This window comes from Podarcis filfolensis (genome assembly GCF_964270895.1).
Source record: "Podarcis filfolensis genome assembly, chromosome: 5".
Taxonomy (NCBI): Eukaryota; Metazoa; Chordata; class Lepidosauria; order Squamata; family Lacertidae; genus Podarcis; species Podarcis filfolensis.
The window spans coordinates 25736651-25751800 of NC_139608.1; the positions used below are offsets into that span (position 1 = coordinate 25736651).

General features: G+C 42.7%; 1 protein-coding gene across 5 annotated transcripts in view; it reads left to right on the top strand.

Annotated features, from left to right (window-relative positions):
• Positions 1-11205: 11205 nt before the first annotated feature.
• LOC310762394 (phospholipid scramblase 2-like) overlaps positions 11206-15150 on the top strand; it is a 28996-nt gene continuing 25051 nt past the window's right edge. For 3 of the 5 annotated variants that reach the window (XM_083613451.1, XM_083613449.1, XM_083613450.1), the window contains exon 1: positions 11206-11482. In XM_083613451.1, the coding sequence (XP_083469577.1) occupies positions 11221-11482 (262 nt within the window). In that variant the 5' untranslated portion in view covers positions 11206-11220. The other 2 variants (XM_083613453.1, XM_083613452.1) reach the window with 2 other exon arrangements.

Genomic DNA, 15150 nt, shown 5'->3' on the forward strand with positions numbered 1-15150 from the left:
GGTCCTACATGGGCCAGAAAAAAGCCAGGGAAGTCCCCAACTTTGCTCCTACCAAGCATCGACTCCCCGCCCTCCCTGGCTTTCTTAAGTAATCACAACCATCTTAGCATTTCTATATCACCCTGTTTACCGTCTTTCTATATTTTGTAAAATTTACTTTAGTATTTGTAAACCAGTTTCCAAAATGAACATTGCAAAATATTTAAGTCAAACCTACAAACATTTTCAAATGTTTACAATGTTCTTTCATGTATTGTATAAATTTACTCCAGTCCTTCTCAAAACAGTTCTTCACACTGGTTTCTGATTCTGCCTGTCAGCTTTGCCAGTTCTGCATATTCAATCATTTGTCTGCCATTCTTCCAAAGTTGGAAGTTCCTGCTGCTTCCATTTCTGGGCTAAAAGTGTCCTTGCAGCTGTAGTGGCATACATAAATATGTTTATATTTGCCTTTGGAATTTCCTCTCCTATAATACCCAATAAGAAAGCCTCCGTTTTTTTAAATAAATGTATTTTTGAAAATCCTTTTCAATTCATTGTATATCATATCCCAGTAGGCTTTGTTTTTACATTTCCAACATACCTTATCTTGAGTTCTATACATTTTAGCAAGTTTAGTCGGCGTCAAATACCACATATACATCATCTTCATTAAATTTTCCTTAAGTGCCATATATGCAGTAAATTTAATTATTTTTGTCCATAATCTTTCCACATATCAGATTCAATAGTATGACCAAGATCTTGAGCCCATTTAATCATATCCGACTTAACTTCTTCATCCTTTGTATGCCTTTCTAATAATAACTTATACACTTTTGACAAAACTTTACTGGATGCTATCGAGATGATTGCTGTAAAGCACGGCTCTCCCATCTCTAGGATGGGGTGGAAACGGCAGCTCAGAAGGACCACCATAGTTCTGGTTTCTTTCATAGTACAGGTAAAGGGACCCCTGACCATTAGGTCCAGTCATGGCCAACTCTGGGGTTGCAGCACTCATCTCACTTTGTTGGCCAAGGGAGCCGGCATACAGCTTCCGGGTCATGTAGCCAGCATCACTAAGCTGCTTCTGGCGAGCCAGAGCAGCACATGGAAACGCCGTCTACCTTCTCGCCGGAGCAGTACCTATTTATCTACTTGCACTTTGACATGCTTTCGAACTGCTAGGTTGGCAGGAGCAGGGACTGAGCAATGGGAGCTCACCCCGTCGCGGGGATTTGAACTGCCAACCTTCTGATCGGCAAGTCCTAGGCTCTGTGGTTTAACCCACAGCACCGCCCGCGTCCCGGTTTATTTCATAGGCAGATAATAATGGTTAAAAAAGGACAACATTGGCTTGGCTCCTGAGGTAAATTCACCTCAGGAAGCTCATGGAAGGAAAGTTCTCCTTTCCTCCTGCTGCCCTTCCTGGTTTTCATATTTAGTTTCACATGCTTTTTGGAAGGTCTTCCCCGCCCCCTTCTCATTACGCTTTGAGGCACTTTGATATAAAGCGTGACAAATAAATAGATATTAATAGTAATGAAATAACAATGACCCCCGCCCTGGTGTCCTATCCCAGTTGCTTAGGAGGTCCCTCAACCCACCCCAGAGACTTCTGGGAGGCCCGAAAGAGGCACTTCGGAGACCTGAGGGGAAGCTTCCCCTCCATGAACTTCCTTGAGGTGAGTTATATCAGGATCCAAGCCAGTTGCTTTTCTTCGAGAGAGAGATACTGTATAGCAGGGATGTCCAACAGGTAGATCATGATCTACTGGTAGATTGTGGGGGGTATGTGGTAGATCATGGTAGATCGTGGAACACCACCCCCCACCCCCCAAAATTTTGGAAAAAAAGAAAAGAAAAGCTCAACAACTTTGGCTTCCTAAAAAAAAAACCAACTTTGGTAGATCACTGCCAGTTATTTTATAGTGGGAGTAGATCTCAGTCTCTTGAAAGTTGGACATGCCTGCTGTATAGCAAAACAAAACAAGGCAGCCTGCTTTGTTTCCTCCGAGGGCATTGGCTTTGAACAGAAAAGCGAAGAAGGAAAGGATTAAACACACACAAATCCCTGAAATCTATGGCAGCTGTTGAGTCACAATAAAGCCTTTCCATGGGATGTGTGCAGACTGATCCTTCTTTCAGAGGAAGGGTAGGTAGAATGGAAATTATATGTGTATGTGTGTGGAGAGAGTGAGAGAGAGTGCTGGAAGCAGCTCAGATGGACGGGGTGTAAGTAATAAAAATATTAAAATTATATTTTTTAATGTTAACTCAGCTGTAGGGCTCATTTGGGTGGCTCAAACTGTGTGTATGTGTGTGTGTGTGTGTGTGTGTGTGTGTGTAAGATCCAACTTCTCTATATGCTGCTGGACTACAATTCCTAGGATTTTTCCTGGTACAAAATGGAAAAATGTATAGCTGGTTGTAGAGAAATACAGGAACAATATAGTACAGTTGTACCTTGGTTCACGAACAGAATGTGTTCCGGAAACAACTCCCAGAACTGTTCAAAAACCAAGGCGCGGATTCTGATTGGCTGCAGGAGCTTCCTGCAGCCAATCAGAAGCTGTGTAAGCCTCGCCAGATGTTTGGCTTCCGAAAATCGTTCGGAAACTGGAACGCTCACTTCCGGTTTTTGATTGTTCGGGAGCCAAAACATTTGGCAACTAAGCCGTTCGTCAACCAAGGTATGACTGTACTTAATATTGTTTTCTCAGAGGGCTGATAGCATTGTTGCGGGTAGGGGACCATTTTGGAATGGGAACATTTCTCTCCATGAGAGTTGGGATTGAACTGAACACAAAAGCTGCCTTGGTCCTTCCAGCTCAATAAGATCTGCATCGGGGATCCACATCCACCAAATGTTTCTGCACTACAGGACCCATCGTCCCTGCCCATTGGTCACGCTGGCTGGGGCTGACCAGAGCTGGAAGCAACAACACATGGAGAACCACAGGTTTTTCCACCTTTACTCAGGCCTTTGTCACCAGATACCCCCCCCCCCCAGACCTACCCTATTCCTGTGGCTTTAACAATATTGAGTTTTAAATTGCTGTAACCCACTCTGGGACACTAAGGTGACAGGTGAGTATGTAAAGAATTGAATTGATGATGATACGGTAAATCCTTGGTATATGGTTGCAGACTTTTTGATGAGGACTGGGTCCCTTATGTTTTTCCCGTGGCTCTGGATGAGGACTTCAGTACTGATGTCTCAGAGTAGACCTATTAGCTAGCAAAGATATTTAAACCATTGGTCAATGAAACCTCTTAACATGGAGCAAGGTGGTACAAGTGTTGCTGCCTTTATATTAAACAGTGTATTTTAGACAGAACAGTTTTCCATGCACTAATAAGAACTGCTGCACTGTCTGAATCTTACAAATGCATGGGTGCATTAGTGCTGTGGAGTGGGTTCACTTTTGGCATCCTTGAGCAGCTGCCATGGTAGGCAATGACTCACCTTATCCATCCTTTAGAAAAGCTTCCAGCCAAGGCACTACAAGCACCACCTGGAAGCTGGGTTTACCTGTCAATTAAGTTCCCCACCATGTCATATAGGAGACACTATTCCCTTTACAGAGCTACAATTCCTATAGTGATATAATAGTTTCCTGCTTGGCAGGGGATTGGACTCGATGGCCCTTGTGGTCTCTTCCAACTCTATGATTCTATAATGATCACTCCCTCTCTTTGGGAACCGTAGCTCTGTGCGGGGAATAGGGATTTCCCAACAACTCCCAGCACTCTAAAAACAAAACAAAAAACTACAGTTCCCAGGATTCTGAATGAAAAGCCACGACAGTTAGAAGTGGTACTATACTGCTTTAAACGTATAGTGCAGATGGAACCATAGTCCTGGTTTCCTTCCAGATTTTCTGCCTAGCTGCATAGAATGCAAGATAATTTGTCAGAAAAGCAAGGGTTGGTGAGAATCCCAAAGTAAGAAGAAAATGGACACTTGAAGCCTGAATGTAATCCATTGGTTTCTCCAAGAAGATCGTTTGCACTCACTTGCAGGTATGGAAATGGACTGCATGGAGCCACCGAGAGTAGTTTCATATGAAAGCAATTTGACCTGATTTTTGCTATTCTGTCTAAAATCCTTTTTCACTGAGAATATGACTTCATGCAGCAGCAGTGGCTGGCTTAGTATTGTAATGGATTTGTGGGTGCCCAGGTTTCAGGGTTCCCTGCCTCCTCTTCGATTCCTAGGTGTCGAGGTTCAAGCGGTGTTTAGACGACTAAGGTGAGCTTACTGACATTAAAATTAGCAGTGTAAAAATGCAATCTATGCTGGTTTATTATTATTATTCCTGTTCAGGAAAGTGGCTGATAGAGGTGCCATTGATTAAGAAACAAAGGGAGCAGTAGAGGACCAGGCCATTAAGAACAATTGGCAATGCAAATACTGTCGTCCCCCCACCCCGCCTTGCCCCGCTCTGAGCAATGGACAGAGACAGAATAATTGAGAAGGGGAGGTTGCCAGGGTTACAGCATGCATGCATGCATGCATGCATGATGATAATAAAATAATAATAAATAATAAATAACAATAATAGTTTGCCCCAGTCACTACAGGAAAAAGTGTCCTTTTCCAGGAGGTCCTCTGCTTATTTATTGAAGAACCAGCTAACACCTTTGTTTTCAGGATGTTTGCCCTTAAAGGCCTCTGCATAAACTATACACAGGTAAATGGGAAATGGTTCCATTTAGCAAACATTTGTTCATGGAGGTAACCTTTCTTCCATTTACTAAACAAACAGAACTTTGTCTCTTCAAAAAGGAAATGTACTCTGTATTTTCCTATACTGAGTGAAACAGCATAATTTTACTCCAAATAATGAACCTAATAACCACATTCCTCTGGAAACACATATTTTGGAAACAGAACCGTTTCTATTGGGTATCATGCAGTTCAGGGAAAGAGCCACTTTGGATGTAGGACATTTTGATCAAAGAAATCAGCGTGAATCCTCAAAATGCAAATCTCTTTAATGGCAGCCTATATATATAATTGCAAAAAGAAGTCATACAGAATCCATTTTATTTTGATACAAGTTTTCTGCAAATCCAGGTAAGGAGGAGTGAGGGAAGATCTACACCAGGAGCAGGGGAGGGCAGAAAGGTCAACATTGGGATCTGTTGTCCCATTGGATTCTGCCACTTGAGGTGGTGGTCTCACTTTGCCTCATGTGTGGGCCGACCCTGTCTCTGAACATGCTTAGTTTCTCATTAGTATGTGTCTCAGTGGGTCATTTCATGATTTGATGAGGTTCCTTTTGAACGCAAACAAGTATTTGCTGACTACATTCTTTTTACAAAAGCACTGTTCCAAGGTAACACTTTGGTTTTTGCCAGTGATTCCAGAGTGCCTCAATGCTCTTTCTTTGGCTGTTACTGCCAGTGTAAAATAGGAAGGCACTAAACTTTACCCTTTTCAAGAAAGAAGGAAACAACCCTCCAACAACATGCAGTGGGCTCAGCTAGCCTGAAGGACCAAGCCCAAGATGGGAGAACTGTGTTTCTCTGAAATGTGGATGACAACATGATGTAGATGGGAAATCTGGGCTTTGGTGCTTGGATATGCATCTGAGCACATCCAATATGAAATTAATCACAAATGCTCAACCATGCAAACAACCTTGTTTATTGTAGAAATATCTATTCCACAGTTCTAGCAAGCTCACAGCCTCCGGAACAAAAGAATATATAAATACAGCTGAAATGTAAAAACAACATACAGTCAAACCTTGGTTCCCAAACGCCTCTGTTTTGGAACGTTTCGGCTCCCGAACATCAAAAACTGGGAAGTAAATCCTCCGGTTTTCGATCATTTTTCAGAAACTGAATGTCTGACACAGCTTCCACCTGAGTGCAGGAAGATCCTGCAACCAATTGGAAACTGCGCCTCGGTATTGTTACCAGTAATTTATGAACCATCTTCAGAAGAAGTCCAACATATAACATATTAGCATAGCTAATAAGGACAACTCAGGCTACATCTCTGTCCAGGCAGGGTGGCAGCTACCACACTAACATAAACTGGTAGGAAACAAAGATGGATTAAGGAGCACCCTGAAGTGGTATGTCTGTTCCATCAAGGGGACTGTAACCCAGTCCAATATAGAGTAAACACCACTAATCCAGACAGATGAGCCACCCACCAACATTTCTGTCTTTTTCTGGATGTAGCTTCAGTTGATGGGCCCTCATCCAGTTCAGTAATTGCCATCAATTAATTGAGCTTTAATTGAGATTTAAGTACATACACTCTCATTGTGGTTTGGTAGTGGTAGAACAGGCATAGGCAAACTCGGCCCTCCAGATGTTTTGAGACTACAATTCCCATCATCCCTGACCACTGGTCCTGTTAGCTAGGGATGATGGGAGTTTTAGTCCCAAAACATCTGGAGGGCCGAGTTTGCCTATGCCTGTGGTAGAAGGTAGCATGGCTGTACTTAGATGCATCATAGCAAGCAAGCAAATTAGCTGCCTAATAACTCTTATGTCCTGGAGCTGTAAGTAGCTCTTTCCTAGAAGGAAATATGTAGTGTCTAGAGTTTGCGGGTCACTGTGCTTTGACCTCAGTTGCTAGCTGTATACTCAAGTTTGCCTAAAGGAGTTCTGGTCTACCTTGCAGTAGCTATTTCTAAACTGCCCTTATTCTGCTCTCTGTTGCTTCTTGCTTCCTTCCATAAAGCAGATTATTGAAATTCTTTATTTCTTTAACCATCTTTTCATCTGTTGCTAAATGGAACGATAAACCTTTTATTAGAGGCTTTTTAGATTGGCTTATTATTTCTCTTATGGAGCTTTTGAAAATCTGTGCACCATCTATTATTTAGGATATTGTGAAATTGAACCAATTTGCTTTCTTCCTAGCAAGCTGCAAGTATTTATGTGTTCTGTACCAATTTCATGTCATGTAAAATCACCATCTTCTTGATAAACTAGGCTGTCTATCCATGATCCTGGGCAGCTCACTCTAAACAAAACCTGTAACAGTATTACAATTAAAATGGTAAACAATGAATCCAACAAACAAACAAACAAACAAACATATTTGATACAAGTTCTTAAAGCTGTAATTTAAAAGATGCTGCCTCTTAAAATTCCATGATAAAGGAATTTATCTACATCAAAAAACTCTTACTGCTTTGATTGTTTCAAAATCAAAGTGGTAGTTTGTTCCACTGGACACTTTGTAAACATATAAAGACAAACCTAATTTAACTGTAATACAAAAAAGTTAACAATTAATTTCAGAATTCAGATGTAAAATTTCTCAGTACTGGATAACAATAAAGTTTTAATCCTAGTAAAATAATCTGTAAATTTTGCTGTTATGTTTGCAGTTTAATGTGGAAATCTCTGGCAATCCATGTGGAAATCCTTCAATCACTGTCACTGACAGTAAAAGGTAAAGGGACCCCTGACCATTAGGTCCAGTCGTGACCGACTCTGGGGTTGCAGCGCTCATCTGCAGTGCTCATCTCGCTTTATTGGCCGAGGGAGCCAGCGTACAGTTTCCGGGTCATGTGGCCAGCATGACTAAGCCGCTTCTGGCGAACCAGAGCAGTGCACGGAAATGCCGTTTACCTTCCCGCCGGAGCGGTACCTATTTATCTACTTGCACTTTGACGTGCTTTCGAACTGCTAGGTTGGCAGGAGCAGGGACCGAGCAACGGGAGCTCACCCCGTCGCGGGGATTTGAACCGCCGACCTTCTGATCGGCAAGCCCTAGGCTCTGTGGTTTAACCCAAAGCGCCACCCGCGTCCCTCATCACTGACAGTACCAGGCATTAATTTGTACATGCCTCTCATGGGAGCTTGGGAAAAGGATATGGGTAATACAAGAGTATCATATCTAAATATCTCTCCATCGTTCCGGCGAACCAGTCTGTGCCTGTACCACATCCTTCAGTGTATCATAGGCCAGGGTATCCAGTTTGTAAGATTTATTAATGTCTGTAATTCTTTACCTGCCCCAAACATACCTCCTTCCTTGGAGGTTTTTAAGCAGAGGTTTGATGACTGTCATGCCTGCTTCAACTGAGATTCCTGCATTGCAGAAGGTTGAACTAGATGACCCTTAGGGGTTTTTCCAATTCTACAATTCTGTGGTTCTATTAAAACTGAGGGTATTTGGGTAATGTAGCCTATGGTTACGTTGAGATGGCTATAGCCGGGAACCTATACTCTCCATACAGCATGCCAAAAACACTGTAGCCTTAGGCAGTGCTTTTTTCTGGGGGGATGCATACCCCTAAACATTGTGCGAATCTAAGTTTGGCTTCATTGAGGGGCAGTATTTCAATATGAGTAGGAAAACGAGAGCACCCCATAGCATCTTTTTTAGGAAAAAAGCACTGGCCTTAGGAGAGGAAAGAACTGCACTCTTTGAGTGAATGATGCTCATTATAAAAGTACAGCGGTACCTCGGGTTACAGGCGCTTCAGGTTACAGATGCTTCAGGTTACAGACTCCGCTAACCCATAAATACTACCTCGGGTTAAGAACTTTGTTTCAGAATGAGAACAGAAATTGGGCAGTGTCGGCGTGGCAGCAGCAAGAGGCCCCATTAGCTAAAGTGGTACCTCAAGTTAAGTACAGTTTCAGGTTAAGAACAGACCTCCAGAACGAATTAAGTTCTTAACCCGAGGTACCACTGTACATAAAAGGAAAAGGGTGCTAGTTGTGCATGGGAACAGCTGCTTCCCCGTCAATCTTTATTGCTGTTGTAGGCTTCAGCAGGGAGCATCTAGACGTCTTAGAAAGATAGCACAGAGAACAGGAAAACATTTGAGAATGATGGACAGCGGTCACAACTGCAACAGATAATAGAATCATAGATGTGCAGAGTTGGAAGTGACCCAGAGGGTCAACTAGTCCACCTCTTTCAATGCTGGGGCTCTTTTGCCCACTGTGGAACATGAGATTAAGAGACTCCTCCTCTACTGACTGAGCAGTCCCAGACGCCATATTGTAAAGACTCCTGTGAGTGGCAGAACAAGGAGTTCAGGAGAAAAATAAAATAAAGAGCAAGCAAGTAGGCTAGTGATCACTTTGGACATTATCACGCACTGTTTATACCATTATGTTGCAACATTAAGAAGAGTTTTTCAGGACCAGGCCATCTAATCCAACATCCAGTTTCTCCCCCCCCCCCTTTTTTAATTGACTTAAGAAAATTATACAGACAGCAAAACGAAGAAGCCAAAATTAGCATTGACTTCTACCAATAAGAAATAATAACTACTATTACAATAATGAAAATACTAAAAATACATTTACTTCCCCTTTTGAACTTCTACAATATATTACTATTCTAGAAGAATCTATTATATCCTTTGCTGTCCCATATATTATTTTATTTCCCAAATTCAACCTAACCCTCCCCCCCCACTGCTTCCCTTCACTTGTGTGAGATCTTCCCATCATCATATTTTTTTCTAGTTGCTTTAATAAAATAGAATAACATGAAAACTGCTAAATTATAATTACTTCTTTTGTCCTGTTTCTTTAGGCAAGCCTACGGGCATGAACCCAATATGCCTCTTCCACTTGGCTTTCTAGCAAATAATATTAATGCGCCGCTAGAGCTGGAGGTTCTGTCTAGCTGCCAGGATTTCAAACTCCGCATTCCAGCACCAGAATACACTGCGAAACCCAGTAAACTCAAGCGCCAAAATGCACTGGAGGTGACAACTGTTTTTTTTTTTTATATATATATAATATTTTTATTTTCCATATAAACACAATACAACGAACATAAACATACAAAAAACAGAAAACAAAACAAAAAAAAACATGTATCGTTTCATATCCTAATTTCATATCCCATCTTCCCCGACTTCCTCATGCCTCCCCTTTCTGTATTCCAAATTCTTATTAATTGTTCAGCAAATCTTCCCTTATTTTAATTTAAATTTAGACTATTCTTCCTTATTCTCCTTGTCTTAACCATTACTAATAGTAACCATTTACTTTCCAGTCCAACATCATTCTAACTTTCATTAACTTTGTAATATTTCTTTAAATAGTCCTTGAATTTTTTCCATTCTTCTTGCGCTGCTTCTCTTCCCTGGTTTCGGATTCTGCTCGTCATTTCTGCCAAGCCCATATAGTCTATCACCTTCATCTGCCATTCTTCCAGTGTGGGTAGTTCCTGCGTCTTCCAGTACTTCGCAATGAGTATTCTAGCTGCTGTTGTAGCATACATAAAGAAAGTTATATCCGTCTTTAACACCCCTTGGCCGACAATACCCAAGAGAAAGGCCTCTGGTTTCTTGGGGAAAGTATATTTAAATACCTTTTTAAGTTCATTATAGATCATTTCCCAGAATGCCTTAATCTTCGGGCAAGTCCACCAAAGATGAAAAAATGTACCTTCAGTTTCTTTACATTTCCAACATTTGTTATCAGGCACATGGTAAATCTTTGCAAGCTTGACTGGGGTTATGTACCACCTATATATCATTTTCATAATGTTTTCTCTTAAGGCATTACATGCCGTAAATTTTATCCCGGTGGTCCACAACTTTTCCCAATCAGCAAACAAGATATTATGACCAATGTCCTGAGCCCATTTAATCATGACCGATTTAACCGTTTCATCTTGTGTATTCCATTTCAGCAGCAAATTGTACATTTTGGACAAATTCTTAGTACTGGGTTCTAACAGTTCTGTCTCCAATTTTGATTTTTCCACCTGGAAGCCAATTTTACTGTCCAGTTTAAACGCTTCGTTTATTTGATGGTAGTGAAACCAGTCTCTCACCTTCCCTTTTAATTTCTCAAAACTCTGCAATCTCAATTTGTCCCCTGGAGGTGACAACTGTTGACGCCCGCACAAAAAGTAGCAGTAGTACTGAATTTCAAAGTTCTGCATTCTGGGTTGTAGGAAAAGGTATTTGCTTCGCTTATTAGTATAAACACATTCGCTGTTCTGGAAGAAGCACACCCGTTTTCCTCTGCCGCTTGGCAGCGTGGCTCTCTTCGCTTAGGAGCAAAGTTTGCAGGCGTACAGCTGCGAAACACTCTCTTCCGATGCCAAGGATCAGCCCTTGAACATGGTGAGGAGTAATAAAAATGGGCAGACTCCTGTGCACGCGCAAAGTTCCTTTCCCCCGACAGCCGCGACAGCCAGCTTTTGGACGTCCTGGCAACGCTTATTTCCTGATCCTCTAATATGGAGACGGACTGGACAGCTCCTACAACTGCATGTAAATGCGCTTTGTCGGGGGAGCGTTATCAAGAGGGCAGCCTCGGCCAGCGAGCGTCAGCCTTGGCTTCCGCTGGCTGCGTCCAGCTCCGCCTTCCGTTCACTCTTGTTTTGACTCTCCCTCTCCCCTCCCTCTGCGGCTCCATTTTCTCTCCTTCCCAGCCCCTCCTTCGTCGCCCTGCGCTGCATTGCAAGGGCGGGTCTCGTCTGTGGCTATTCTGAGCCTGCGGCGCGTGGAGAAGCAACGAATAGAGACCCACCGGCAAGGTATTGGCTTTCACCTCGGGGCAGAAAGCAAATATGGGCATCGGAGGAGAGCGCGAGTGAAGACTGTTGCAAAGCAACCCCTAAGGGTGTTTACTTCGAATTAGTAGCTGCCTAGTGAGTTTGTTTCGAGTTTGCAACCTTCCAGACTAGGCGCGTTAAAAAGAGGTCTCCCGCTCGGGGCCCCGGTTAGGCAGCGCAGGGAGCGGGGCTCTTTCCTTCGACGCCCCGTTAAGTAAGTTACAGGTAGGTAGCCTTGTTGGTCTGCCGTAGTCAAAACAAAATAAAAAAATTCCTTCCAGTAGCATCTTAGAGACCAACTAAGTTTGCTATTGATATGAGCTTTCGTGTGCATCTGAAGAAGTGTGCATGCACACGAAAGCTCATACCAATAACAAACTTAGTTGGTCTCTAAGTTGGTGCTACTGGAAGGAATTTTTTTATTTTGCCGTTAAGTAAGGGCAGGCTGAGGGGAATTAAACAGGAAACGCGAAATCAGGTTTCCATAGATGGCATTGCCCAACACCATCGGTGAAACTTGCCCTTTAGTACAGTGGTACCTCGCGTTAAGAACTTAATTCATTCTGGAGGTCAGTTCTTAACCTGAAACTGTTCTTAACCTGAGGTACCACTTTAGCTAACGTGGCCTCCCGCTGCCGCCGTGCGATTTCTGTTCTCATCTTGAAGCAAAGTTCTTCACCCGAGGTACTGTTTCTGGGTTAGCGGAGTCTGTAACCTGAAGCATCTGTAACCCGAAGCATCTGTAACCCGAGGTACCACTGTATTGTATATCCATGCCAAGAAAAGCGAAACTGTTGAATTTTAGATGTTGATTCCTGCATTGCAAGGGGTTGGACTAGATGACCCGCTGGGTCCCAACTCCACGATTCTGTGCTTATCCAGCCTTCCTAGATATCAATATTGGCTGTCTACAACAAGATGCCAAGTGGCGAATTCTGAATTATAACGCTGTGGTGGTGGTAGTGATGTTTTTGTTTTTTAAAAAATCATACATTTAATTAGAATGTTAAACCGTTACTAACTAATGTGAATTGGTGGATTACATAATCACAAACCGCAGTCATTTAACCCTTGACCCTCCTGATGTTGGACTACAACTCCCATCAGCCTCACCTACTTGGCTAATCATGATAGGAGTTGGATGTCAACAACCCCTTTCAGAGTCAAAGTTTCCAGACCCTGGAGTCCAGTTCCTGTTTTTCCATGGCATGCTGACAAGAGCAGCTCCTAAGTGGGAATCCAAGAATGCATCCAGATAATTGTTATTTCTGAATGGGATTCGATCCAGTTAGGGATTCCATTTGGGAGGGGCTGTTGCTCAGTTGCAGAACATCTGCACTGCATGCAGAAGGTCTCAGGTTCAATCTCCAGCATATCCAGGTATGGCTGGGAGAGAACCCTGCCTGAAACCTTGGAGAGCCATCAGCAGTCAGTGTAGACTAAGGTAAAGGTAAAGGGACCCCTGACCATTAGGTCTAGTCGTGACCGACTCTGGGGTTGCAGCGCTCATCTCGCTTTATTGGCCAAGGGAGCCGGCATACAGCTTCCGGGTCATGTGGCCAGCATGACTAAGTCGCTTCTGGCGAACCAGAGCAGTGCATGGAAACGCCGTTTACCTTCCCGCCAGAGCAGTACCTATTTATCTACTTGCACTTTGACATGCTTTCAAACTGCTAGGTTGGCAGGAGCAGGGACTGAGCAATGGGAGCTCACCCCGTCGCGGGGATTTGAACTGCCAACCTTCTGATCGGCAAGTCCTAGGCTCTGTGGTTTAACCCACAGCGCCACTAGTGGTGGTCAGACTCGGCCCTCCAGCTGTGTTGGGACTACAACTCCCATCACCCCTAGCTAACAGGACCAGTGGTCAGGGATGATGGGAAATGTAGTCCCAAAACAGCTGGAGGACCGACTTTGGCCACCACTGGTGTAGACAGTACTGTGCTATATAGACTGACTCATTTCAAAGCAGCTTCTATGTTCTTGTAGCCATGCTAGCAAATTAAGCTATGTAACCATTGCTGATTTGGAGCTCTTTTGTAAAAAAGCACAAACTCTCTTAAAAGAATGTTTCATTTTGTTTGTGGTAAGTGATAGGGAAACACTCTGAAAGTGGTGGGGTAACATTTGCTCAATCAAACGTCATCTCCCATCCCATCTCCCCCATATTAAAATACAGTATAATTAACTGGTGTCTCTATGAAAACAAGTCAAGAAGAAAGCTCCATGAACAAGTTGCCTGGAAGCAACGCATCAACCTGGGGGAAGGCAGAGATTTCCTGAAACCATGCCTATTGAAATTATACCCTGAAACTATACCCCTTTGATTCTCCCTGTGCTGCGATCGGATAAAGGCACTGGAAGCTATAGGGAGGAGAGGCTGTTTAACGTTTTCATTCCCAGCTCTTTGCTCCAAAAGCCCCAGCTATTGCTTTTCTCCCAGGCGGTGTACACATGGCAATTTGAAGTGGATTTGATACATCCCATGTCTACATGGGTTTTTTTTTTTTTTTTTTTTTTTTAAATAATATTTATTAAAATTTTTCAAAAATACAAAAAATATCACTTTACGGGACTCCCCCCTTCCCCAACCCCTACCATATTCCCCTTTCATATTGTTGGCCAAACAAGTTCCCCATTCAAATTGAAACTTAATTTGTTTTACCCTTAATAATAATAAAAAAAAAAGAAAAAAAACCCAGTGTTCTTTCCCCAAGACCCACCCCATGTCATTCCACAATTTCCATTTTTTAATAAAAGAAGCACCCCAGATAGTAGAAACAGAAAAGGTAGAAAATAAAAAAAAATATAATGAATAATAGACCAATTCAGCAAAAAATAACAAAGTTGGCAAGCCTTTGGAGTTTTAGTTCTCCCCCCCCTGTCTCCGGTTTAATTTCCCCCTGACCATCAACCCCTAGTGTCTGCCTGGAATTCTTAAGGCCATAAATCACAACTTTTCCCCAACTCCTTGCTGGCTATTTCTTTTTAAAATTAAAAATAAATTTTTTTGAAAATCAAAATTATTATTATTATCATTATTTTTCAAAACTTTAACTTCAGTCTTTAATAAAACTGTAATAGAACTCCCTCCATTGTTCTTTCCAGGTTGTAGTCTAATTTCCCTTTGTTCCGCTGCTAAAACGTTGTAATTCGAAAGTTTGGTAAGTCTGCAGGGATGGTTGTTATTCAGGGGCAAAACCTTACGTTCAGTCCCTTCCTTTCTTCAATAGAAAAATCTATTGTCTCCTTTAAAAAAACAAAAAAGAAAACACCCTGAAGACGAGATGTTATTTCCGTTTTGCAGCTTTCCCCCATGTCTACATGGGGTTTTGGCGTGTGTGCCAGCAATGTGACATTGTCCTCATCCAAATGTCAGCCTGCACCTTCCCCCACATTGAATCAAGATTTGCCCAATGCATGGTTAATGCATTAAGGGAGGAAAAAATGTATGTTACCCAGCTGTGGACATACTGGAGCGCATTGTGTGCCACTACCCCAACCCCCCTGTGTGGGCGATGACATTTCTCAGGGTGCCATCTGTTACCACACCCTCTGCTCTGCTTCCATTGGTGAGGTGCTCCTTAGTGGATGGCTGGTGGGCCTAGGTGCAGCACACACACATGGTTTTTGTTTTGTTTTGTATGCAGTTT